Source organism: Cottoperca gobio, chromosome 6 (genome assembly GCF_900634415.1).
Source record: "Cottoperca gobio chromosome 6, fCotGob3.1, whole genome shotgun sequence".
NCBI classification, from domain to species: domain Eukaryota; kingdom Metazoa; phylum Chordata; class Actinopteri; order Perciformes; family Bovichtidae; genus Cottoperca; species Cottoperca gobio.
In genome coordinates, this window is record NC_041360.1 from 26038119 (window position 1) to 26065942 (window position 27824).

General features: G+C 41.9%; 2 protein-coding genes across 5 annotated transcripts in view; both read left to right on the forward strand.

Moving 5' to 3' along the window:
* The first annotated feature begins 1268 nt into the window (after positions 1 to 1268).
* Positions 1269 to 18625, forward strand: iqub (IQ motif and ubiquitin domain containing). Of its 4 annotated transcripts, XM_029433047.1 has the most exons (15): positions 1269 to 1732; positions 1989 to 2054; positions 2310 to 2405; positions 3322 to 3456; positions 3897 to 4064; positions 7334 to 7509; positions 10253 to 10408; positions 11390 to 11600; positions 11668 to 11843; positions 13145 to 13315; positions 13494 to 13670; positions 13744 to 13992; positions 14178 to 14360; positions 15296 to 15443; positions 17086 to 18625. In XM_029433047.1, exons 1-15 carry the CDS (start codon positions 1561 to 1563, stop codon positions 17121 to 17123), a joined length of 2322 nt encoding a protein of 773 aa, XP_029288907.1. In that variant the 5' UTR covers positions 1269 to 1560; the 3' UTR covers positions 17124 to 18625. The 4 variants fall into 4 exon arrangements, with proteins under 4 accessions (XP_029288907.1, XP_029288910.1, XP_029288906.1 ...); XM_029433050.1 differs by lacking the exon at positions 15296 to 15443; XM_029433046.1 differs by lacking the exon at positions 17086 to 18625 and having other exon boundaries at positions 15296 to 15484.
* A 3339-nt stretch (positions 18626 to 21964) lies between these two features.
* Positions 21965 to 27824, forward strand: part of cadps2 (Ca++-dependent secretion activator 2) — a 157919-nt gene continuing 152059 nt past the window's right edge. The window contains 1 exon segment of the mRNA XM_029433034.1: positions 21965 to 22722. Coding sequence (XP_029288894.1) covers positions 22360 to 22722 — 363 coding nt within the window. The 5' untranslated portion in view covers positions 21965 to 22359.

Here is a 27824-nt window from a genome sequence, read left to right on the forward strand (position 1 = left end):
GCAGCAGTACAGCTCATCATAAAGCTCCCATACGGTCACTGTTCAGAGAGGGAGGCTGTAAAACTACTAAAATAAGACTGGTGCTCATCCGAACACTGACACAATCTGCTTTTAGAGATGTCCAAACTTAAACAGTGCATGTCCTTTAAGTTGTTAAAGGAAATGGACTTAAGTCTCTGCATCCTCAGCGCAGTGAAAATACAAATACTTACTCCTTTTAATAGTATTTCTACCACTGTTATGCCTGTTGCACTGCGTGTGATTCGACTCCCACTTTCTACTAGTTTTGCTTCTGCAAGATCACTTAGTTCCACATGTTGATCTTATTTCTTTGGAGACCAAGCTGCGAATGCTTCCTCAGTTTGTTGTTTTAGTGTTTACAGTTTGGAGTCTTTAATTTCAACATATCTTTCTTAACTGATCCGCCAACCGTTTAAAGCTGCAGGTGAGTGCAGGCAGTCTGTATGTCACTGTGGAAAGATTGTTGGTTCAAGTCCTTCTGAAAGAACTACACAGATTTAAACATTATGATCCCACACACTCCACATTATTACCTGTCAGTTCTACATGCGATGCTAAACCACTTGTATATTTAATGTAATAAAAGAAAGGCCACCCCCCTAGTTCAAGTTCTAGCTATGTTCTATGTTTAGCATGTAAAAGTTCATAAAGCTAAAGTTAAAATAGGCCAAATGTATGTTTTAATTTAGCCAAAAAAAGAGAAAATATAAGAGAGGCTTTATTGTCATCTATCTATATACAGGTACATTATATATATATATATATATATATATATATATATATATATATATATTATATATATTATATATATAATATATATATATATATATATATATATATATATATATATATATATATTATATATATTATATATATGCACACAATAAGACACAATAACAGGTGCAGAACAAGGTGCAATATAGTGCATTAACAAACATGTTGCATAGTTCAATAATGGAAACATATAAATACAAGTAGGGTTAGTGTAAATATAGAGGAAGACAGTAAAGTCAGGTTATATTCTCACCATGAGGATATTTTTATATATATATATTTATTTATTTATATATATATATAAATAAATACATATGTTTAACATATTAACCTTCAGATTAATCACATTTACATGATTTTATATCTCCTTGTTATCAACAGGCATTTCAAACTAAACAAGAAATAAAGCTATAATATATATATATAATAATAATATCTAGCACGCGGAGTGACGTCTATGGTTGCTACAGCAACATGTCAACTCTGGCGTTGCCTGGGAACCAAGCTAACGTTAGAAAGACGGCGTTAGCTCCTTTTGCTAACTCGAAAGCTCGTTTAAAAAGGTAAAATAAATCAAAAACATCTGAAAGTAGTGACAGTGGACGGCGGGTTCTCACCCTGTCCCCGCGAGTTCACACGGACTCAGCGTCCTGGTGCATTTACAGCTCGTCTGTGGACTGAAGGTGACTTAAAGTGAGAAAGCTAACAAGCTAGCGTTAGCCTAGCGTTAGCCTAGCGTTAGCCGGACAGTTAGCTGTAGCTGCCATGTCGGAGCGAGGAGAACATGAAGAGCAGGAGGTGATCGAAGATGAAGAGGAGGAAGACGCGGAGACAAACCTACAACCAGGTGGAGATACTGCACAGCAGCCGCCAGAGGACGACAGAGAGCCGGGGGGTGGTGGAGAGGAGGCTCCAGGTGAGTCCAGTGTGTCTACAGGTGAGTCCAGTTTGACCTCTCCAGCCTGTCTGAAGGTCCTTGACAATGTTTTAACTCATAAATATTTAAATGCTCCTAAAAGTCATATATTTTTCAGATTTAATTTCACATATATTGTATATATTTTGGGATTGGCACCTTATAGTTCTCTCAGACTTTTTATATGTGCGCTCTTCTGTATTGCAACTGCTGCACAGCATTAAAATAAACAGTTGTGCTTCTTCAAGCTCCATCACAATCCTTCTGAACTGTGCAGATGTGCTGGAGGCTGCAGAAGAAGCTGGAACTCATCTGCAGGAGGACAGTGTTGGAATCTCAACAGGTGAGACCAGCAAGCTCAAAACCTGCATCTGATCACTTATCAACCCAGAAACAGAGTCAGAAGTATCGAGTATGATTCTGAAAGGTTCTGCACAATGACAACTTTTGGTACTTTAAGTATCTTTTGAAACCTTTGTACCTTTACTGACGTTACATTTTGAATGCAGGACTTTTACTTGTAACAGAGTATTTCTACACTTTGGTGTTAGTACTTTTACTGAAGTAAAAGATCCTGAGTACTTCTCACACTGTACAGATGTGCAGGAGGGACAAGCTGAAACTCGACACGATGATGCCGAGCAGCTCCAAGAGCCTCAGAGAAGAGACCATGTTGGAAACTCTACGGCAACAGGTAACTCAGATGTACAGGTTCTCATAGTAGAATAAACAATATACAGTACTTAAACACATATGATGACACAGAACATGTATATATTAACATATAAACATTATATCTATTATAAACATGCTCTGATTATACTGTATATGTTCATATAGAATCCATGAAGAGCAGGCGTTGTAACTGATGTGTAAAGTATCTGTTATGTTCAGTATATGTGAAGAGAATAATAAAAACAGCAAGAAAATAAAGATATATATTATGTAAAAACGGAGTTTCTGCATCAAACTTCTGTCTTTGAATAAACCTCGTTCCTGATTCACTTAGTTTATCTTCCACATTTCATTCTGTGAGTTTGTCTCACAAAGATCTGTTGACACATCTGCCAAATCCATTCGACACAGATCATTCAATTTAATTATAATTCACATTTGCAGGGTGATAAAATGCGGCGGCACGACACAAACATACCATAACAAACGAATGCAGATCGTATTCATGTTGGCGCAGAAGTGAAGTGCCTGAGATGTGCTGTTTCTAGGTAACCTGAGGGGAAATATGAGGCTGAATTATGCAACATGAGGATGAATATCAAGTTTTATTAGACGGCAAACACAAAGAAATAATTAGTAAAGCGTTTGTTGGTTTTGCATCAACCTTAATGTCATGATAAAGAATCCCACAATATGAAAAAGTTCTGATTGATCTTTTATTAAGTATATGCACATTTATCTGATCTTTTTTATCAATTTATCTTTTATTTTGAAAATGTTTCCTTTCATTTTTCAAACTGTTAAACTCACAACATATAATCCTGTAACTTCTATATCTGTGAGTGAAGATCATTTTATAAACAAACAACAACACCTGCACATGTCTTAAATGAAAGGGATGAGTGTCGGTCTGTGACGTCTCTGTGTGGTTGCAGTGAAGGTGGTGCTGGTGCCGGAGGGTCACGTGATGACCGTAGCCTTCGCCATCGGCCTCAGCATTCAGGAGCTGAAGCTTCATCTCGCCGCGGAGCTCAGAGTTCCTGCTGAGGTGCTGCAGATCTCTCTGGACGGTGCGTCTGTTTCTCTGCTGACAAACGAGAAGATGCTGCACGAGATGGAATCAAAAAGTCTTGATGATGAAGAGCTCTGACGCTCTGACTCAGCATGTAGTGGTCATTCAGAGAACTGTACACTTCTGCTTGATGTTAAAAGGAATTATGAGAGAACGTACGATCCTCACGTGATCCTCACGTGGTCCTCACGTGGTCCTGACGTGATCCTGACGTGATCCTCACGTGATCCTGACGTGGTCCTCACGTGGTCCTCACGTGATCCTGACGTGATCCTCACGTGATCCTGACGTGATCGTCAGGATCCGTGATCCTCACGTGATCCTCACGTGACCCTCACGTGAGGATCACGTGGGTGCTGTGAAATGCAATTATTTGAAAAAGACCAAATATGAGTGAAAAGAGTCGTTCCACTTCTCTGAGTCTCTGTTGTCTTACAGGCAGACTGGTGGAAGAGCAGCAGAGCCTCATGCAGCTCGGGGTGCGGCCTAACGGCTCCACCCGCATGGAGATGAGCTCCACCGACCCAACCGCCCACCCGCTCCGCCCGCTTCGCCCCCCAGAGCACGACAACATGCCGGACGTCATCACCGTCCGAGTCCAAACAGGTGTGAATACCCTGCTCTGCGTTGTGTTGCAGAGATATCTAGTGAAGGAAAGCCCCGTCCTGAAACAGTAATAATACTAACACTAGGGGGGGGGGCGAGGGAAGGAAAGCCCCGTCCTGAAACAGTAATAATACTAACACTGGGGGGGGGGGGGGCGAGGGAAGGAAAGCCCCGTCCTGAAACAGTAATAATACTAACACTGGGGGGGGGGGGGGGCGAGGGAAGGAAAGCCCCGCCCTGAAACAGTAATAATACTAACACTGGGGGGGGGGGGCGAGGGAAGGAAAGCCCCGTCCTGAAACAGTAATAATACTAACACTGGGGGGGGGGGGGCGAGGGAAGGAAAGCCCCGTCCTGAAACAGTAATAATACTAACACTGGGGGGGGGGGGGGCGAGGGAAGGAAAGCCCCGCCCTGAAACAGTAATAATACTAACACTAGGGTATTATTAGAGACAAAATGAATCTCCTCCTGACCTCAATCAGTAACGACTTAACTTCAATTGTTGGAATTTTAAAAACATCTGTAACTCCTGAAATATATCTCGACTGTTTTACTCCAATCAACCTTAACCAACTAACTTCAACAATCTCATCGTCTAAGCATCAACCTGTCTTTTAGACCCGATTCCAACTAAACTGTTTAAAGAAGTTTTACCCTTAATTAACGCTTCGTTATTAAATATGATCAACCTGTCTCTATTATCTGGCTACTTACCACAATCCTTTAAAGTAGCTGTAATAAAACCACTTCTTAAAAAGCCTAGTCTTGATCCAGAGGTTTTAGCCAACTATAGGCCGATATCTAACCTTCCCTTTCTCGCTAAGATCCTTGAGAAAGCAGTAGCAAAACAGTTGTGTGACTTTTTACATAATAATAGTTTATTTGAGGTTTTTCAATCTGGATTTAGAGTTCATCATAGCACAGAGACGGCACTGGTGAAAGTTACCAATGACCTTCTATTGGCATCAGACAAAGGACTTGTCTCTGTTCTTGTCTTGTTAGACCTCAGTGCTGCTTTCGACACTGTTGATCAGGACATTCTACTACAGAGACTGGAACATTGTGTTGGCATAAGAGGAACCGCACTAAGCTGGTTCAAGTCCTATTTATCTGAGCGATCTCAAGTTTGTACTTGTTAACGATAAATCCTCCATGACAGCCAAAGTCAGTCTTGGAGTTCCGCAGGGTTCTGTACTTGGACCGATTCTATTCACCTTATATATATGCTTCCTTTGGGCAATATTATGAGGAACCACTCTTTAAACTTTCATTGTTATGCGGATGATACCCAATTATATCTATCAATTAAACCAGATGAAACCAATCAATTGGCTAAACTTCAAGCATGTCTTAAGGACATAAACAACTTGGATGGTCCTGCAACTTCTTGATGTTAAACACAAACAAAACTGAAGTTATTATACTTGGCCCTAAACGCCTCCGAAACACATTTTCTAATGACAGAAGCTCTGTATGGCATTAATTTGCCCTCCAGCACCACTGTAAGGAATCTTGCCGCCATCTTTGATCAAGATCTGTCGTTTAACTCCCACATAAAACAAATCTCAAGGACTGCCTTCTTTCATCTACGTAACATTGCAAAAATAAGACACATCCTCAAAATGATGCAGAAAAACTAGTCCATGCATTTGTTACTTCAAGGCTGGATTACTGCAACTACATTGTTATCAGGTTGTTCCAAAAAGTCGCTTAAGACTCTTCAGTTGATCCAAAATGCAGCGGCACGTGTATTGACAAGAACAAGGAAACGGGATCATATTACTCCTGTATTAGCTGCTCTGCACTGGCTCCCGGTAAAATACAGAATAGAATTCAAAATCCTTCTCCTGACTTACAAATCAATTAATGGTCAGGCTCCAGCATATCTTAAAGATCTCATAGTACCTTATAAACCAACTAGAGCATTGCGCTCCCAGACTGCAGGGTTACTTGTGGTTCCTAGAGTCTCTAAGAGTACAATGGGAGCCAGAGCCTTCAGCTATCAAGCTCCTCTCCAGTGGAACCAGCTTCCAGTTTGTGTTCGGGAGGCAGACACACTCTCCACATTTAAGAGCAGGCTGAAGACTTTCCTTTTTGATAAAGCTTATAGTTAGGGCTGGCTCAGGTTTGCCCTGGATCAGCCCCTAGTTATGCTGCTATAGGCTTAGACTGCCGGGGGACACCTCCCTGCTCTCTTCCTTCTCTTCCTCTCTCCTCCCCTCCCTCTCTTCTTCTCCCTCTCTATCTGTATGCATTTATGTAAATGTATGTTACTAACTCATCATCCGGGGTATCATCCCCAGAGTTTCTGTCTCTCATGTGGCAGGTTGCCACTGATAAAGTTTACGTCAGGATCATGAATCGTGGCTGCGCCTGCTGCCCTGGTCCTGCTGGACACCGAGAAGCCTTATTGACATTTTCCTGGATTCATACAAACTTTCTCTTTTTCAACACAACATAATTTCTGTCAAATGTTGTATTTGTACTATGTTGTTTATCCTGTACACACGACATCTATTGCACGTCTGTCCGTCCTGGGAGAGGGATCCCTCCTCAGTCTCTCCCTGAGGTTTCTAACATGTTCCCACTTTAATTTTGGGGTCTAAGGACAGAGGGTGTCGTAACCTGTACAGTCTGTAAAGCACACTGAGACAAATGTATAATTTGTGATATTGGGCTATACAAATAAATTTGATTTGATTTGATTTGGGGGGGGGGGGGGCGAGGGAAGGAAAGCCCCGTCCTGAAACAGTAATAATACTAACACTAGGGGGGGGGCGAGGGAAGGAAAGAGAAAGAGAAAAACAAAGAATGACACGGTTAACAGGGGGGGGGGGCAGATGTCAGTTGAGAAGAGGAGGGACTGAAACATGGAGAGGGACTGAGAGTAACAGAGGTCTTGGGGGAGGGAGTTCCAGAGCCTGGGGGCTGCCCTGGAGAAGTCTGTCTCCAAAGCTGCTCAGGTTGGATTTGGGGGCGGAGAGGAGACCAGCTGAGGTGGATCTGAGGGAGCGTGGGGGTTGGTAGGGGGAGATGAGGTCAGTGAATAGGAGGGGGCTAGGTGGTGCTGGAGGGCTTTGTGAGTGAGGACCAGGAGTTTGTATTCGGGGGGAGACAGGTAGCCAGTGGAGTTCTTTGAGGACTGGGCTGATGTGGTGCCAAGATTTGTTGTGTGTGTGTGTGTGAGGAGTCGGGGGGGCGGAGTTCTGGACCAGTTGGAGTGTGTTGATGGAGCTCTCTGTAAAATGAGTCTCTCTGACTTCCAGAGGAGGACATGTTCCAGGAGGTGGTGGTGGAGATTGAGCGTCCGCCCCAGCAGAAGGTGTTCCTGGGCGGCTATAAACACCGGCTGACGGGGGCGCAGTACCACCACGCCACCGTCCAGACGCTGCCCAAGAGCAGCCCTGACAGAGGAGTGGCGGTCTTCAGCCGCAACACGCAGGTACAGCACAGAACCGCAAAACAAAAGCATCAGTGGCACACGTTCAGGAGATGCTATCTGTAAAATAAGAGATCATTATAATTAGAAGCTGTGTGTGTGTGTGTGTGTGTGTGTGTGTGTGTGTGTGTGTATGTGTGTGTGTGTGTGTGTGTGTGTGTGTGTGTGTGTGTGTGTGTGTGTGTGCATGTGTGTGTGTGTGTGTGCGTGTGCGTGTGTGTATGTGCTTGTGTGTGTGTGTGTGTGTGTGTGTGTGTGTGTGTGTGCGTGTGTGTGTGTCTGTGTGTGTGTCTGTGTGTGTGTGTGTGTGTGTGTGTGTGTGTGTGTGCGTGTGTGTGTGTCTGTGTGTGTGTCTGTGTGTGTGTGTGTGTGTGTGTGTGTGCATGTGCATGTGTGTGTGCATGTGTGTGTGCATGTGTGTGTGTGTGTAAAGGTCACTCATTACAGAACACGACTTCATGTACAAATGAAACATTCTAATGACAGCGAGACTTTAAAGGAGCTTCTAGAAGCAGAAGACGAATGTTCACAGGAACACCTCTGCATTCATTTTCCTAATATGAAGAAGAAGATGAATAAAACACGATGTGAGCTCCACTATAGTTCAGAGACCAGTGAAGAAGTACCAGACCGGGAGTATCTTTGTGAAACGCAGCATGCAGAGACTTCAAGTCGCTTCCTTCAGGATCATTTAGGAGCGCTGCTCGTGAGTTATATTGAGAGGTGTTTGTGATATGTTGTCACCTCGTGAGACTAAATATTAGTTCAACAGTTTAACAGCAGCAGAAACTGCAACGACACTATAAACTTCATGAAAGTGTGCGTTACAGTATTTCACGACATGATGCGCTGAACCTTCATATTTCTGAGTGAATCTTTCTTTGCATTAAAGGAACACGTTGGACTGAAGTCCTTCATCTTCAGTTCAAGTCCTTCATCTTCAGTTCAAGTCCTTCATCTTCAGTGTCACCAGGTGTTCTAGATTTTGGGGCGATATTAATGTCGATGTAATAAACTCAGTTCTAAACACGTTCTCACTCCCATCTTGTCCCATATGGTAACGACCTCTTGGTGTCACTGTTTAACACACTGGGTACCTTTTTTAGCGCCATTTTTCAACGTGCATTGCAACGCGTTGTTCCCGGTACAAGACGTAAATATGTACCGTACATGCCGCAAGTTAAGTATGTTACGTCACTACTTGGTTAGGTCTAAGATGAGATGCTTTGGGTTAATGTTACTAAAATAAGTCAAATCGTTGAGTTTTGGAACATCCTGTGTTTTTTGGTCCATCCGTCCAACACAAGCTCCTCCCTTTGCAGACTTTCTCGCTCTTTGTAGTCACCTGACTTCCTCCTTTCTCCCGTCATGGTTACAACGGCCTCTAGAAGCAGCCTTGCACTTCCAACACTGATGCCAGAGCTGGACATGTACCCAGGAAGTCATGAATATAAGATCAAGGCAGATCCTGCAGCCGCAATCCAAAAGGAGTGTTTCTTTGTGGCTTTGCAGGTAGTCACCTCCTGCACACACACACACACACACACACACACACACACACACACACACACACACACACACACACACTAATGAGAGGTTGGCATACGTGACACAGAGCTGCAGTAATGAGACCTCTGTGTGTCTGATGCTGTGTGATGAGGAACTGTTGTTCCACAGTAAAGACTGTTTACACATCACAGGGTCGCAGCCTGTCGGCCTCGTTATCTTCTTCCTTTACTGCACATCATATATCATCTACTCCTAATGCTTTTTAGTTTTAGTTTATATACAGTTCCCCTAAAGTATTCCTCAAACTGTAGTTAAAAATGAAAAGGAAGGGCACAACCGAGAAACATGAAACATGTATAAAGGCAGCGACGCGACCTTTGACTCTTTGTTACAGCAGGAAACATCTGGAACATCAGCACGCTTAACAACCCAAATAAATAACAAGACACTGAATACATAATGCAATAAAAGAAAAGAATATATAAATAAATAAGTGATGAACTGATCCTCTTGTTGCTCGTCACGTCGTTGTTCTTGGAACTGAAGAATATTTTCCAGCTGCAACTGTATAAATATAAAGATGTAAAACGTGTACTGTCCAGAACTCTTAGATGTTCCCAGACTTTAAAAGGTCATCAATAATTAAAGGCTTGACTGAGACTTCAAAGGTACTCCAGCTTCATCAATCTGTGTCACAAGCCTGGGAAACGTTGCTCTGCAGCTCATCTCGCCTCCAGTGAACCTCAATTACCAGCCTGAAGCCGGTGACCTCGGCTGTGGCCTGGAGGTGTCCGCAGCCGCCCTGCTCCCCTCCATTAGACAGCTCATCCATATCAGCAGACAGAGTCTGTCTGCGGGGCGGGGAGCTGATCCCTCCGGCAGAATCTCAACACAAGATGTTATTCAACTAGTTGAGGATGCTGCTCCAGCAGAAGAAGTGTCCTCAGGGAACACGTCTCATGTCGGCTTCTCTCCTCAGGGAATGTTTTCTATAAAGTTTGGGACTCTTACTGAGACGATATTGGATCTGCACTGTCTGTCTTCCATGTGGCCAGGGTTTCTTCAGTCTTAGGTTAGGGTTAGGGTGAGGTGAGGGTGAGGGTGAGGGTTAGGGTTAGGGTTGATGATGGATGTAATCCCAACTATCTCTTTCTTTTATTTGTATTTCTTATTCTTATGCTGTTTTCTTCTGTATTGTATATGAAAATGTAATATATATAATCTGTGTCTGTGTCAGACAGTCGAGCTGAAGTCTCAGGCGCAGCAGTGTCCGCTCAGCGTCTCCACCCAGATGAGCGGGATCGGCTGCTACGTCTCCTGTATGGACGACAAGCTGGTCGCCCCTGGCAACTACATCACAGCTGCCGAGTATCATAACGAAAGGCTGAGAGCTGTGAGTGTGTGTGTGTGTGTGTGTCTTTTTATAAATCATTTCTGTCCTATTGTATTCCAGTTAATGTAGATATTATCAATATGGCATTTTTCATTTTGTATAAGTGGATCATGTGTTCTGCTTGTGGCACTGGAGGAAAGCTCAGAGGGTTCTGCAGTTTGAGGTCAAATCGACACGTAGATTTGAAATATCTTGCACTGAACGAAACCTTTTTTGGTTCGTCCGTCCCACTCTCAGGAACATGATATTGAAGGAAATTCCGTCGCCCTTCGGTTGATGACTCCAGGTGTTAAAGGTCACAGTGACGCTTTTGGCCATAACTCAAGAATTCATAGGTTAATTATAATAATTTAACATAAATGTCTAATAGGATGAAATGATGACATTTTAGACAGACATGTAAACTGACACTTCACTGGTCGGCAAAGGAGAACAATTCGATAATTCTATTTTTTTTAATAATGAATTATTTTTTGCGTTTTGAGCTCTGGATGGAACATCATGAGCACTCAACACATCAGCAAACAATACCACATTAAACAATACAACAGTCAGGGTGAGCTCAGACATGTACACACTGAAGCTCACCAGCTTTCAGTTCAATTATTCCATTGCTTAGATATGTCGACAATCTCAAAGGCTCAGCGGTACACACACACTCGTACACATTTTATAATACTGTTCGTCTGAAATTTCTATATTTAGCTTCGATTTCTGGACTAAACTTTCTTGCCAATCTTCCCGATTGCAACGGAAAATTAAATAAAACAAATAGAATATTGTGATAGAATAAAATATTATAAATAAACAACTTTTATTTTAACAAGGATTATTACTAGGGCTGTCGAATTGGCGCGTTCATTTCGATGAATTAATCACAGAAAGAATATTAATGCAGATTAATTGCGCTCTTAGATGCCGCTGACTTCACCACCACAGATATTATATGCAGCCTCTTTTGTCCCCCCCCCCCCCCCCCAGGTGATCCGCCTGCAGTCGTTTGCTCGCCGCTGGCTGGCCCGGCAGGAGGTGGAGCGTATGAGGAGCAACCGGGACCGGCGGCTGGTCTGGCTGGAGCTGCAGGAGAGGAAGAGGACGGAGGAGAAGGAGGAGCAGCTCAGAGACCGCCGCCACCGCTGGATGAAGCCGCAGAGGGGGGAGGACTTCCACCTGCTGTACCACGCTCTAGAGAGTAGGTTGAGGCGGGTGGGGGTGGGGGTGGGGTGGTGAGTGAGAAATGTTCTAACTGTGTGTTTCAGAGTGGAGGTGTGAGGAGGAGCAGCGCATCAACTCGTCCCTTAGAGGAGCTGAGAGGAAGGCAGCTCTCTGCTCGCTGCTGGAGCAGGAGACACAGCTCATCGCCGCCATCGGACGCCATCGCATCGCCGTCCAGAACAACAACTATGACACAATAGTCAGAAACTTCCTGGACAAGGTCAGAGGTCACTGCTCGTCCTCCACTCTCAGCTCTCTCAATCCAGACCAAAACCTTTTACAGTGATTTAGTCAAAAGAAAGTCAGGAAGTAGTGTTGGAAGTAGAAAAGTAGTAGTAGGGAGGGGAAAGCAGAAGTAGTATGTGTAGTAATATCAGGGACTGTAAGGTACTGCTGCCACTACAAGTTGTGAGAGTACTACTAGTACTAGAGATGTAGGAATACGATTAATAGCAGCAGTGACGTAGAAGGAGGAGGATGAGGAGTATAAGTATTAGTACTGTGTGAGGAGTTGAAGGGGAAGAAGTAAAAGTCTTTGTAGCTTACTGTTAGTACTTTTACAATTTGTATAAGTAGTAATATTAGTAAGAGGCAGAGGAGGAGAAGTAGTAAGAGTAGTTGTGGTTGTTGTGGTAATACCAGTATCACAGTACGTGTAGTAGTAATTGTAGGATTAACAACACTGTTATTTGCATGAGTAGTAATAGTAATGTAGCAGTAGGGTTAGTAGAACAGCAGCAGTATTATTAGCAGTAGTAGTACCAGCAATATTATGAGCAGTAGTGTTAGTAGTATTATTAGCAGTAGTGTTAGTAGTATTGTGAGCAGTAGTGTTAGTCGTATTATGAGCAGTAGTGTTAGTCGTATTATGAGCAGTAGTGTTAGTAGTATTATGAACAGTAGTGTTAGTAGTATTATGAGCAGTAGTGTTAGTAGTATTATGAGCAGTAGTGTTAGTAGTATTATGAGCAGTAGTGTTAGTAGTATTATGAACAGTAGTGTTAGTAGTATTATGAGCAGTAGTGTTAGTAGTATTATGAGCAGTAGTGTTAGTAGTATTATGAACAGTAGTGTTAGTAGTATTATGAGCAGTAGTGTTAGTAGTATTATGAACAGTAGTGTTAGTAGTATTATGAGCAGTAGTGTTAGTAGTATTATTAGCAGTAGTGTTAGTCGTATTATGAGCAGTAGTGTTAGTAGTATTATTAGCAGTAGTGTTAGTAGTATTGTGAGCAGTAGTGTTAGTCGTATTATGAGCAGTAGTGTTAGTCGTATTATGAGCAGTAGTGTTAGTAGTATTATGAACAGTAGTGTTAGTAGTATTATGAGCAGTAGTGTTAGTAGTATTATGAGCAGTAGTGTTAGTAGTATTATGAGCAGTAGTGTTAGTAGTATTATGAACAGTAGTGTTAGTAGTATTATGAGCAGTAGTGTTAGTAGTATTATGAGCAGTAGTGTTAGTAGTATTATGAGCAGTAGTGTTAGTAGCAGCAGCACTAACAGTGCCGTGGTGTGTTTCAGTCTGCAGCTCCTCATCAGTGGCGTGCAGCAGATGGTAAAATGATAGAGATGGAAGGTCAACACACCAGCAGAGCCAGAGAGCTGCGAGATCTGTACAACAACATCAGCCTGTCCACTGTCAGCCAGGAGCAGAGACTCCACTTCCTCCTCACACTCAAACACACTGTCAAGGTACCACACACACACACACACACACACACACACACACACACACACACACACGAATGGTGCAGGGTCTTCAGTCTAACTCAAAACACAAATGTCTAATGCCATGTTTGTGTGTCACAATAGTACAATTGTTGTTGTCTATCTGTTATTGTTGATCATTGTTTTTATCCTTATTGGCCAGGAGCACGAGTGCCAGCTGACCCGGGACGTGGTGGATTTGATTGACCGGGAGGTGGACCTGATGACTCGGGGGGTTAAGGCAGGCAGTTTGGAGGGGCTAAGGAAGAGGATCTCCACTCTGTTCCTCCAGTACATCAAAACACCAGCGTTTAACCCCGAGGTGGCCAAACTGCTGAAGGTGAGCACAGATCAGAAACTTTGGATTTATAATTGCATATAAATATCTCCATATAATCCTAAATCCATGCCAGGTTCCCCAGAATCCCTCTCAGCTGAAGAACGACGTGTTCCTCTGCCGCGGCTGTCATCGCTACCTTCACTCCTCTGACTTCAACCCGTCCGCCAGCGTCCGTCGGAGTGGGCGGTGCCGAGACTGCACTGGACTCAACAACATAGCTAGATCCCGCGATGACTCCTCCTGCTACAAGAACATCCTGAGGAGGCTGAGAGCTGACGAGCTGCGGCTCAACGAGGAAGCCAAGATCCCCTTCCTGCTGCAGGTGACTCACATTCACTTGCACGTCTTTCACACCTGAGACCTGAGCGTCGGACCTGGACTACCCGTGTTCAACGACCAAGTCAACACAAGACCTGGGTCACAATGCATACCTCACGTGCTGCTGGGGTTCCACACCTGGAACCCTCTTCTCACGCTCTTCTGATTTCTACCTGTGTGTCCTCTCAGGTGGAGGACGTGCGCTACCTGGTGGAGGAGGTCTGGGCATCCAGCTCTGATCTCCACGCCAGCAGCCTCAACAACCTGATGTTTGTCCGCTGGGAGCGTCGGAGGGACTGGAGCCCGTGGAACTGCATCCTGCTGTCCAAGGAACAGACTTCAGCTCACTTGGAAGTGGAAGACGTCCACAAGGTGTGTCTCTGTAAACATTTACACATGTGGACCTCGTCTCCACCTGGCGCTGAAATGACATATACGCATTACGAGCAGGTGTTAGGAGCAACATTTCCTTGTATAGTTCCTGCGTTTAGCTAACATTTGGTGTCTGCTACCACGTTTGAAACACATGTACTGTTTGTGAAAGCGAGTGTCCCTCCTGTGTCTGTCCCTCATGTGTCTGTCCCTCCTGTGTCTGTCCATGTGTCTGTCCCTCCTGTGTCTGTCCATGTGTCTGTCCCTCATGTGTCTGTCCCTCCTGTGTCTGTCCCTCATGTGTCTGTCCCTCCTGTGTCTGTCCATGTGTCTGTCCCTCCTGTGTCTGTCCATGTGTCTGTCCCTCCTGTATCTGTCCCTCATGTGTCTGTCCATGTGTCTGTCCCTCCTGTATCTGTCCCTCCTGTGTCTGTCCCTCATGTGTCTGTCCCTCATGTGTCTGTCCCTCCTGTGTCTGTCCCTCATGTGTCTGTCCCTCATGTGTCTGTCCCTCCTGTGTCTGTCCCTCATGTGTCTGTCCCTCCTGTGTCTGTCCCTCATGTGTCTGTCCCTCATGTGTCTGTCCCTCCTGTGTCTGTCCCTCATGTGTCTGTCCCTCATGTGTCTGTCCCTCCTGTGTCTGTCCCTCATGTGTCTGTCCCTCATGTGTATGTCCCTCCTGTGTCTGTCCCTCATGTGTCTGTCCCTCCTGTGTCTGTCCCTCCTGTGTCTGTCCCTCATGTGTCTGTCCCTCCTGTGTCTGTCCCTCCTGTGTCTGTCCCTCCTGTGTCTGTCCCTCATGTGTCTGTCCCTCATGTGTCTGTCCCTCATGTGTCTGTCCCTCCTGTGTCTGTCCCTCATGTGTCTGTCCCTCCTGTGTCTGTCCCTCCTGTGTCTGTCCCTCCTGTGTCTGTCCCTCCTGTGTCTGTGTTCAGGGGTACGAGGCGAAGTTCCTCCGCAGGATCGAACACAAACACATGCTGGCTCGCCGTCACTTCAGCCAGATCACCGTCATGTCCGAGTACCTGGAGGCTTGGCCGTCCGCTACCCTGGGCAACCAGCTTGTCACCAAACCCATGACAGGCAAGCCCACCATCTGCACCCCACCGGGATCAGCTCATTAGGACCCCCCCCCCCCCCCCTAATTAATCCTGCTTTTGATTCTTGTATGTTCATTTCAGTTTGAGTACTTTTATTTTGAAAGTAGGATGTAGTTACCTTTGCACTGCACACTTCCTGAAAGAACGCTGACAAAAAATGCGCACACACTTCGGGCTCAACACGTTTGTATAATCCGTCAGGAGATGAGATCTGACTCCGAACATCTTCTGTGATTCTGGCCAATCACAGCTTTTGAAACTTTAAGTACATCGTGCTGAAACTTCTGCACTTTCACTTTAGTAGGATTTTAAATCCAGGACTTTTACTTTGTGGTATTAGTAATTGATTAAGACTGTAAAAGAGAATACATTTTCTCTGAAGCCTCCGTACATTTATCCAGCGGTGAATTAGCGTCATTGTAAAACTGAATAATAGTTACAGAACCAGGTGTGGTATTATTCTGAGAAAGAACTCTGAACTTCCTAATTAAAGTCATACGTTTAGGAGAAATAAATCAAACATTCTCTGAGATTAAAGATTACATAATTATTATTGTTTTGTGATGGAACCATATATCTTATCTTTCTAGTGCAAATTCGTGACTTTAATCAAAGAGAATATAAAAAATAAATTCTCGTAATGTTGTTTCTTGTAAATATACCCATATATAATATACATTTATTTCTCCTAAATATTCGACTTTTATCTCTGAAATTTGTATATTTCTTTCTGAAAACATTACCCCCTCCCTGCCTCGGTAATTTATTTATTTTTCCTACAATCGCCCTAATACCCCATCATACGTTTGTGTGTTGTTGGTGTGGAATATTATATTATATTATAATATTACATTGTATTTCATTACATTATATTTTATATTATATATTATATTATATTATATTGTATTATAATATAATATTTTATTATATTATATTTATAATACACTTAAATCCACGGTTAAAATATTCCCAGCAGGCTTCTTTTAATCTTCTGCCCCTGACATTACTACTGACACAAGTACAACTGTTCTGCCCTTACAGTGCGTATCACTATGCGTAGCTAGACAGTTAGCTAACATTCAAAAGTCCTCCAATAAAGATGCAAGGTTTGCTTTCTTGACTTTACTGTTCTTCTTTTACTTTGTAAAAAGACAAATAGTCTCCAAGGCTCAAGCATCAGACAGAACACAGTTTACCTGGAGTCTCTGCTCCACGTGTTGATCTCCATGCTCCGTTTACAAAGATCCTTGCAAAGCAGGAGCGCTCACTCTGACACGCACCAGCAAACCAACAAACCTAGGAGCGCTCACTCTGAGCCAAAAAACATGTCCCAACTCTATAAACATAGAAATAGGCAGCACAACAACCACTACTACTAGTAGAATAAATACTATTATTATTATTATTATTATTATTATTATTATTATTATTATTATTATTATTATTATTATTATTACTATTATTATTATTATCAGCACTATAGTGATACTTCTATTACTATTACCAAAGCTACTCCACCTAATTCCTCAGTGTGTATTACTTCCCCTCGTTCTTTTGTTACTACCCGTAGTATTACTACTAATGCCGCTGATGAGGGTAATTCCTCCCTTGGTGTTGTCTTTCAGGCTGCTGTGCCTCAGCCTGCAGCTCCCAGCAGGAGTAAACGGGACCTGTTGGTGTGAAGCCACGTGCATCAGCCCGACCTCATCTTCTCCGAGTACCTCAACCAGTGAGTGGTGCGCCACGAGGAAGCCACTGGAAAGGGAACTTGAAGAGAAAATAAAGCGAATAATTAAACAGAAAATCCTGTGAAGGCATTTTTGCAATTTAAAATCCCCCTGTGAAGAATGTTTGCTTAATTTAGTCTGGACAGCAGAACATCACAGAACAACGGATTCAAAGCTTCTGTGTGCATTTAAAAAATGCAATTAAATGAAATCCAGCTCATGTTCTGTCCTCCTACACGTCTTTACATTCAGGATTTACACAAACTGCACCTGCATTCACTTTTAGTGCCCTCCTACACAGATATCCTGCAATAAAATAGACTTATTTTGTAAAACAATAATACAACTTACATTTCTTCTTTTTGGCAATAAGCAAAAAAACATTTTCTTATCAGAAATGAATCTGAATTTTAATATTAGTCAAGCTTTGAAGATTGGAAGCTCATTTCTGTTAGTAAAATAAGAAGAACAGATCCTGTAAGTCATTATAATGAGAAACGTTCTCATTATAATGAGTATCTCAAAGTAGTGACAAAAGTTCTCAAATTAATGACTTAAAATCTTAAAATAATGAGATTATATCTCAAAATGATGAATGAAAATAATTACTTCCATGTTACATACATTAAATCTGGTACAGGTCATTATATTGAAGGATGGGCTTCTATATTAAAGAACAAACTGTAGACCTTGTGAGATTAAAATAACTCTGGATGTGGATAACTTTGATGATTGTTTGATATAATCTCAGAACTCTGATCCATTTCATTTCAACACCAGCTGAGACATGAGCGTCAATGCTAATGTTAGCATTAGCAGTGTGATGGTGTCAGACAGGTTAATTGTGAGCGCCGCTGATACTCTGTCTGTGTGCACTGAACACACACACACACAGACACACACACACACACACACACACACACAGACACACACACACACACACACACACACACACACACACACACACACACACACACAGCTTCAGGTTCCTGTGGCGATGTGGAGGAGAGCAGTCTGAGAAAGAGACAGCAGCAAGAAAAGTCATAGCAGAAGAGTACAAGTCGCTGAAACCATGAGGTTCATTCATTCCTTTAGTTATATGTTTAATTATTATTAGTTCATTCGTATGTTCCTTCATTCATACTGTCAATCAGTTACACGTTCATTCATTAATTTTACTCATCCACTCATTTATTAACTTACACTGTATGTGTAAAATAAAACCTTTACAAGAGGATAGAATGAAACCAAATGAAGTCTTTAACTGACAACCTTTAAACATGTTAGATGTTATGTTGATTTAGTTAAAGACAAATGTCTTTTCAAACTGAGCTGTTATGTTTGTTCCTTCAGTTTGTTTCTATTTTTTGGGATTTACTAAAGCTTTTGGAAAACTTGAAGTCTTTCTAACTGTTAATAAAGTTTGATTGAAAATGAATGAATGCACACGATATAGTTCATACGCTGCACCTGGTACAGGAACATTACTGTGTTGGTGTCAGCAGCTGCAGCAGAAGCAGCGAATACAAGTCAAACAAAACCTGCAAAACACCCACACGCACGCCCACACGCACGCCCACACACACGCTATAACTTCTTCTGTATTTAAGGCTCTTATTAGACTGACGAGTGTTAAAATACACCAGAGAAACACTGACCTCTAGTGGCCACAGTGTCTCTAAATTACAAGCCATTTATATATATATATATATATATATATATAAATATAATATATAAATACAAAAAAAAATATATATATATAGATATATAAATAAATATATATATATATATATATATATATATATATATATAAATATATATATAAATATATAAATACAAAAACAAATATATATATATATATATATATAGATATATAAATATATATATATAGATATATAAATATATATATCTATATATATAGATATATATATTAAAAATATATATATATATAGATATATATATATATTAAAATATATATATATATATATATAAATATAAATACAAAAAAAAATATATATATATATATATATATATATATATATTAGTTTATATTCCAATGCCTCACTTGGTCTGTCATGTTTAACAGAATATCTATTTAATTCATGAACATATTCTCAGAATATTTGATTTGAACTACTCACTTAAGCTCATTTGTGTTGCAAAGGTTGAGTAACTAGTTACATTCATATGTAGGTGTGTTGATGACTCCTCACTAGATTATGTTAAACATCGTATGTATAATATCCTGTTTCTGTTCCAGACACACACATGTTGCTTCTCTTTGCAGTCAAAGATTGTCTATGTGAGAAGATCACATCACACGGCGGGTGAAACTAAAACCCTTTCTGATCTGCAAAAGTGTGCGTTTATCTTCTCTGTTAACACAATGTGTTCCAGTGCTGAACGTAAAACAGAAATGGTTTGTTTTTTGTGTGCATGTGCAAAACATTTGGATCTTTAATGGCCCACTATATAGATAAATAATGTAAATATATCTGAGGGCTATAAATAAATGGATGAGCAATAATTTCTTAAAATTAAATGAGAACAAAACTGAAGTCCTACTAGTAGGTCCTGTAACAAAAAGAGAGATGATGCTGAATAACATGGGGAAACTTACTCCTTTGATTAAACCTGAAGTCACAAGTCTTGGTGTTATCATAGACTCAGATCTCAGCTTTAAATCCCACATAAACAAGGTGACAAAAACTAATCCATGCTTTCATCTCAAGCCGACTCGATTACTGTAACGCACTCTTTACCGGCCTCCCAAAAAAAACAACGGAGAGACTTCAGCTCATCCAAAACGCTGCAGCGAGGCTGCTGACTAGAACCAAGAGGAGAGACCACATCAGTCCAGTGTTAGCCGCTCTACACTGGCTTCCACTAACTTTTAGACTTTAAGGTCCTCCTTCTTGTATACAAAGCCCTAAACGGAACCGCACCAAGTTACACTGCCAACTCTCTCATCAACTATGTGCCCCCAAGAACATTACGATCATCCACTACTGGTTTATTAAATGTTCCCAGAAACATCCAAAAGAAGATTGGGGATGCAGCCTTTAGCAATTATGCACCAAAACTATGGAACACTTTACCTGCAGACATTAGGGAGGCAAGCTCGCTCAATATCTTCAAAAGTAAAAACATATCTCTTTACTTTAGTCTTTTAATAGTGATATTTTATATCTCTTTACTTTAGCCTTTTAATAGTGATATTTTATATCTCTTTACTTTAGCCTTTTAATAGTGATATTTATATCTCTTACTTAGCTTATGTGATATTTATATCTCTTTACTTTAGCCTTTTAATGGTGATATTTTATATCTCTTTACTTTAGCCTTTTAATAGTGATATTTTATATCTCTTTACTTTAGCCTTTTAATGGTGATATTTTATATCTCTTTACTTTAGCCTTTTAATGGTGATATTTTATATCTCTTTACTTTAGCCTTTTAATAGTGATATTTTATATCTCTTTACTTTAGCCTTTTAATAGTGATATTTTATATCTCTTTACTTTAGCCTTTTAATAGTGATATTTTATATCTCTTTACTTTAGCCTTTTAATAGTGATATTTTATATCTCTTTACTTTAGCCTTTTAATGGTGATATTTTATATCTCTTTACTTTAGCCTTTTAATAGTGATATTTTATATCTCTTTACTTTAGCCTTTTAATAGTGATATTTTATATCTCTTTACTTTGGCCTTCTAATAGTGATATTTTATATATTTGTATCTTAGCCACTTTAAACTAATTTAAATGATTTTATACATTTTTAAGCTTGGTTTTCCTGAAGGAGGATCATTTAGTGTTGAGGAAGTAAGAAAGTTAAAAGTAAGGTTGAGAGAGCAAGAGGAAAAAGTAATGTCAAAGAGAAAGATTAAATCTGAAGCGTTGAAAACAATGGAAGAACATAAAGACAGTTTATAGTGCTATACAAATAAAGCTTATTATTATTATTACTATTATTATTATTATTATTATTATTATAATATTGTACTTTTTACTCCACTATATTTATTTAACAATTACAGTTCTGCTTACTTTTTACACAATAAACCAAAATGCTTATATGATGACACACTATAATACTAATCTGAAGCAGAGTGCATCATTAAAATGCTCTTACATGCATTCTTTAGACATACCAATATAATAATTTAATATTCTATAATAATATAACACTTTGAAATGCCTAATGCATAATGAGTACTTTTACTTGTAATACTTTAAGTACATTTTTATGATAATACTTCTGTACTTTTACTGAAGTAACATTTTAAATTCTACTTTTACTTACTGTCAGTAAAGTTTCTGAGTACTTCAAATAATGTAAGTAAAAAGTAGTGGCAATACACTTTAGAAATACTCAATTACAAGTAAAAGTACAGAAGTATTACCTTTAAAAAGTACTCAATGTATCAAAAGTAAGAGTTCTCAGTTCTCAGTGTTATATCATATAATTGGAGCAATATTATTAATGCATTAATATGAAAACATACTTTAATGTTAGAGCTGATTAAGGTGAAGCTCATTTTAAATTCTTTGTATACTTTTGTGTAATTATATCTTGAACCCGTCATCATATTTTATAAACTGATTGCATGTTTGCATCTGAGGTACAATATGTGTCTCTGTAAAGTAGTATAGTAGCAGTATGAATAACATTACAATATTTAACTGAGTAAATACACTTGGTTTCATTCCACCAGAATAAAGACTCCGTGAGTGGTGTGGTTCTTGTAAACGCCGACAGAGTGAGCCCTCTCGCTGCTGGTCTATCTGTGGTTGCAGCTACAGGTTGCTCACCTGTGTGCAGGAGCGCTCACTCTCGAGAGCGCGCGAGCTCTGTGCAGCAGCGAGTGGCGGCGGGCACGCGCTGCCATTCCAACACATCACATACCCAGTGCGACGGAACGAAGCGCACACGGTGACCATCTCTGGATATTACCCGAAGATACTGGGGGGGGGGAATAACTCACATTGCACTCGGGTCGTGGCTCCAAACACCACCGGCTGCGGCAGGGAAGCACCGCGGGTCGGCAAAGTGCAGCCGGTAACGCCACGTCGACTAAAACAAACAAACTAAAGCTTTGTTAGTTTCTCTCTTTCTTCTGATCTGATCTTTCTTCGGGTCTGAAGTGCAGTTCTGTCGCCGTGAACCATGCTGGACCCGTCCTCCAGCGAAGACACCGGCGGGGAGTCCGACCCAGAAGTTGTCCAGGAGGCTCCCAGGAAACCGGCCGCTACCTCGGCTGGGAAGCGTGGGAACAGCAGCAGCAGCAGCCGGGCGGGCAGCGGCCAGCGGCGACCGCCCGTCGCACCTGGAGGTGCCCCCGGTAAAGGTGCTACGAAAGACTGCAACGCTACAGGTGAAGAGGAGGAGGACAGGAAGGAACAGGAGCAGATCCAGAAGGAGGAAGAGGAGAGGAAAATTAAACTGCAGATTTATGTGTTTGTCCTGCGGTGCATAGCCTACCCGTTCAACGCCAAGCAGCCCACCGACATGGCCCGGCGGCAGCAGAAGGTGAGTCTGTGCACCTGTTGTCTGGTGTGAAGGGAACTTCCATTAAAGCTGACTCTCTTACATGTAGAAATGTTTTAAACAAACAACAACACTATATTTGGAATCACTAGGAGCTCCTGGTTAATTCGGCATTCATCACATCCACCACGATTTACTTATTTTAACAAAATGGCTTTTTTTCTTTTTAATTCTCCTGTTGCTTCCACGTTGTTGACGTAACAAAACACTCCTTGGCGAGTGACGGCCACCATTGTGATTTAGCTCTTACATTTGAAATATCTCTTTAACAACCGCGACATTTTGCATGAAATGAAAGACGAATTCAACATCTACTTGACTTCTTTCATGTTAAGTGTTTGAGTCCTTTGTGCTGTGTGTATCTGCTTGGTTCGCCTCATGTCCAGCTTAAATTGAATGAATCCGAATGGAATCTGATACAGTGGTACAAGACATTTGGGGAATCAAGCGTAACGTAGTTATTCAGGACGTGCTCTTTGCAGTTTTTTTTTATTTCCTTGAAAAACAACATATCAATGATCCAACCACCCTGTAACATCACTATTTAAACCAGGTTATCCATATGCAGCTTCCATCAAAGCAGAAATTGGGGTGAAATACCCTCTCAGTAACCCATCAGCATGACAGAATCTTAAAACAACAACCCACTTCTTCTTAAAATCCACTTTGCTTGTCCTTACCCTTAGCTCGGCATAATCTGTGTATGCCATATGCCTTTTTAAATGCAAAGAACATGTAAACTGATGGGGTTTCATCCCCTTTTTAAAATGCCCTGCAACATTAAAGTTGCTTCACTGTTACATGAAGGTAGATCTGTTTTTTTAAATAACATTTTACGCTAGCCAAAGGCAGACACACATGAGCTCAGTCTGAAGATATTTGTTATTATCTTTCTGGATTGCAGGAAGCATTGCTCCGTCCTTGGTTGCACAACTTTCAAGGACTATTCAGCTGATTTGGTGAATAGTTGTACACGATAGATTGAAATGAATGCATGTTGCTGCTGTGCGAGTTCTCACTAAACAAGCTGTGTGTGTGTGTGTGTGTGTGTGTGTGTGTGTGTGTGTGTGTGTGTGTGTGTGTGTGTGTGTGTGTGTGTGTGTGTGTGTGTGTGTGTGTGTGTGTGTGTGTGTTGAATCTGCTCCGACAGAAGGCAGACGTGGGAGTTTATTTGTGTAAGTTCAGAATATTAAACCCTTGTCACATTAATAAGACAGAAACTTGAGATCCAGTATGTATTTCCTCTCCACCCGATGCTGGGAGTCCTGCTTCTCCCTGCACTGATTCATAAATAAACAGTGTGAGTTCATTACGAGACGAGAGAGTGTGGCATCGATTTCGTGTCTCGCGCAGGAAGTGGAGTTTGTGGTGTAGCAGCACCTGGTGGGAGGCGGCAGTAGGCGTGTCTGTGTCTGGTGAGTTGCCAGTTTGAATCCCTCGACTCGTCTAAACGGCTCTGGATCGCTGCATGATGGAGAAATCGATACAACACTCAGTTGACTGGCAGGAGGAGATTTATCTGCAGAGGAATAAGTCTGACAGGAAGCAGATCTGAGATCAGCGAGTTTGTTGGTGCTATGTTTTCATTCAGAAATGATGTTATCAGCCTCTCGAACCTGGAGATGTTCTGCTCTTCTGTTTTACATCATATTAAAGTGAATATCTTTGTGTTCTGGACGGAACAGACATTTAAAGACGTCACCTCAGACCCTGAGGAACAACGATGGACATGATAATGACGAGCACCCTTAACATTCACTGTCTCCTAACGTTACCAAAGATTTACTCCATATAACCACGGACGCCCCGATCCACGTCCTCTTCTATTGGGTATCTGCTAATACCAGTTTGATCTGGTTACTTCATCTTCTCATGATATGATCCTTTTCTTTCTGTTTCACACCGCCTGCTATACGTGTAGGAACACGCGGTCATATGTCCTCACAGCATCATGTCCAACACAAAACATCATCTTTTGATAACTAGCTCACAACCTCTCTTGCAGCTTCCTCAGCGAGCTCACTGCTGCAGCAGCTCCATGTTCCCATTTATTATCTTCTTCTTCTCAGGACTTCCACCACAGCTGACCCGCTCCTGCTTCTCTGTCTCGTCTGTTATCAGTTATACATTTAGTTTGTCATGTTCTTCGTGCATGTAGAGCTGAGAATTGCGTGCACAGCTCACATGCACGCCGTGAATATGCACATGGTATTTCAAGCGCTCTGATGTTTCACTCATCAGTACGATGAAGCAGAGGATTAAGTTAATAACATTATTCTGATGTTAGAGAAAACGCAAGCGAACGAAGCCGACCAATCACAGGTCGTGTTGCCTCCGCGTGTCGCCGGCCAGCTGATGCACGAAGCTGCAGTTTGTGATAACGCAGAAGTGAAGCTGAAGATTCAGTGACGGTGCTGGAGAACGATGATGTCCCCTCTTTGTGAAGACTAATAATGATGCGGCACAGAAACGTTGTCGTTGTCTTGAATCCTGTCACTTCCTGGCCACCGTGCCTCTGGAGGCGGAGTTAATGATGCACGCCGGTGCTTAGCTTTGGCCCACGCACAAACTCAGCCTTCAGTGGGTTCACTGTGGGCGTCCATGATGCTCGCACCTCAGGGACTCACCTCCCAGAAACACATTACTGATGGCAAACAGAAGCAATCTGCTGACATGTCGTTAGACTTTTATTAGTTGTATTCCTTTAATGTATTAATGTTAGGAATCACTTTTCTACATTTGCTTTACTTTGAAATAAACAATCTTCAGGTCTGTGTAGGATCTGAAGCGTTGAATCAGAAGTGACGAGAAGTGAAACTGCTTCTAACTGTCGGAACATGTTTTCAGCGTCTCGTATGGAGGTTTCCTGCTGTCTTTACTTTACATCATATTAAAGTGAATATATTTGGGTGTTGGACAAAACAGGACATTTAAAGACATTTTATGACCAATGGATAAATGAAAATAATCTTTAGTTGCAGCACAAATAAATCCCTCTCTGATATCTGTCCGTGATTATAAGACTAAAGCAAACAGCTGCTTAACTTAGTCAAGAACTAAAGTGCAACAGTAACACAACGTGTCCACCAGCATCTCTAATAATGAACTATCTATTAATTAAATAACACGTTTCCTGTTTGTTTAACAAAAAACAAACTGTAAAAAAGAAGGGCAATAACAATAATGTGTGTATCTGCTTAGTGATTCAGATCCCTCCAGAATGTAACGCGTCCTTCTTTGGCCCGTACTGAAGCCTTCCACCAAGTTTAGAGAACATTTGGGTAGTTTCTCTGTAATCCTGCTGACAAACCAACGAACTCGAGCTAAAACAAAACCTGCTCCACCGAGGTAATCCTTCCAAATAAATATAAATCATCATTTCAGGTTAGATGTTGAAGGATGCTTTGCTCCACCAGCTCTGCGGCGTTCAGTATTTATTGATGACTTTCCCCTTCAGTCGTACACGCACACGGTGCTTCCTGTTTGCCGATTCAAACATTAACAGGTTTGTGTAACTGGGTGACATCAGTCCGTCAGACATGATGTAACTGACTGACGGCTTCAGGGGAAGTTGTGTAGAGAAACTGAAGCAGAGAAACCAGCCGTGCAACATCTGCTCTTTCCTTGTTTACATAGTTTCACTGAAGGAGCTCTGCAGCGTCTCCTGCAGCTTCTCCTGCAGCTTCTCCTGCAGCTTCTCCTGCAGCGTCTCCTGCAGCTTCTCCTGCAGCGTCTCCTGCAGCGTCTCATGCAGCTTCTCATGCAGCTTCTCCTGCAGCTTCTCCTGCAGCTTCTCATGCAGCGTCTCATGCAGCGTCTCATGCAGCTTCTCATGCAGCGTCTCCTGCAGCTTCTCCTGCAGCGTCTCCTGCAGCGTCTCCTGCAGCTTCTCCTGCAGCGTCTCCTGCAGCTTCTCATGCAGCGTCTCCTGCAGCGTCTCCTGCAGCGTCTCATGCAGCGTCTCATGCAGCTTCTCATGCAGCGTCTCATGCAGCGTCTCATGCAGCGTCTCCTGCAGCGTCTCCTGCAGCGTCTCCTGCAGCGTCTCATGCAGCGTCTCCTGCAGCGTCTCATGCAGCGTCTCCTGCAGCGTCTCCTGCAGCGTCTCATGCAGCTTCTCATGCAGCTTCTCATGCAGCGTCTCATGCAGCTTCTCATGCAGCTTGTTGTTTGCTTGTTGTGTTAGAAGAAGAGCTCTTTCTCAGGTGTTTTAATGCTCCGCTATCCTGAGTTGTCAAAGATCAGGAAAGTAATAAAGGGTGTATAAGCACAGAGCACTGCTTCTGTCTCGGAGGGTGTGGTATTGATGAAATCTTCCAGGAGCAGATTAAACATGTTGTGACTCAGACGAAAGGAAGGAAACAGCCCAGGTTTCACCCGAAGGCCGTCTGGTTAAAACAAAGGATGTTTATTTCCCAAAGAGCACCGTGACTCTGTTCATTCTTAATCCTAATAAATAATTAACATTTCCAGTTGAATAAGCAGCGGATCACAAGTCTGAGCTGATCCGTGCAGGACCACCGGGTGAGAGGGAAGGTCAGTAGGAATCTTATTTTCCTTTATTTGTTCCCCCATTGTCGTTGTAAATGGCACCAAGAAATAATCATTAAATGTGACACAATACAATCAGGAGTTTATTTACTTCACAAGTGTCTTCTGCGTAGCTGTTGTAGGAGAAACCGTGAGAGTTAATGACAGAGCCAATTTAGTTGGTGTACAGTGAAAAGATTGACATATATAGATATAGATATTTAACCAGGTTCCACATTTCTCTGCATTTTAAATGTGATTTTAAATATTCAACCTGTGCTGCAGCCTTGAGGCTTTTCACATTTAAAATGCAGAGAAATGTGGAACCTGGATAAAGTGGTCAGTCGTGTAGCCAACAATGGAAATGAGAGAATGTTTAAATGTATTTATTAGTGAGATATCTTTACTGACGTTGAGGAAACTCCCACCTGCAGTCTCTGAACCGCCGGTCTTCCCCGGAGTTTGTTTCTGTTAGCGAGCAGGGAAACCGTTGCTGCAGAAACCCCCTTGTGATGGAGACCCACGCATTCCTCCACCCTCCCTACACAGATCTA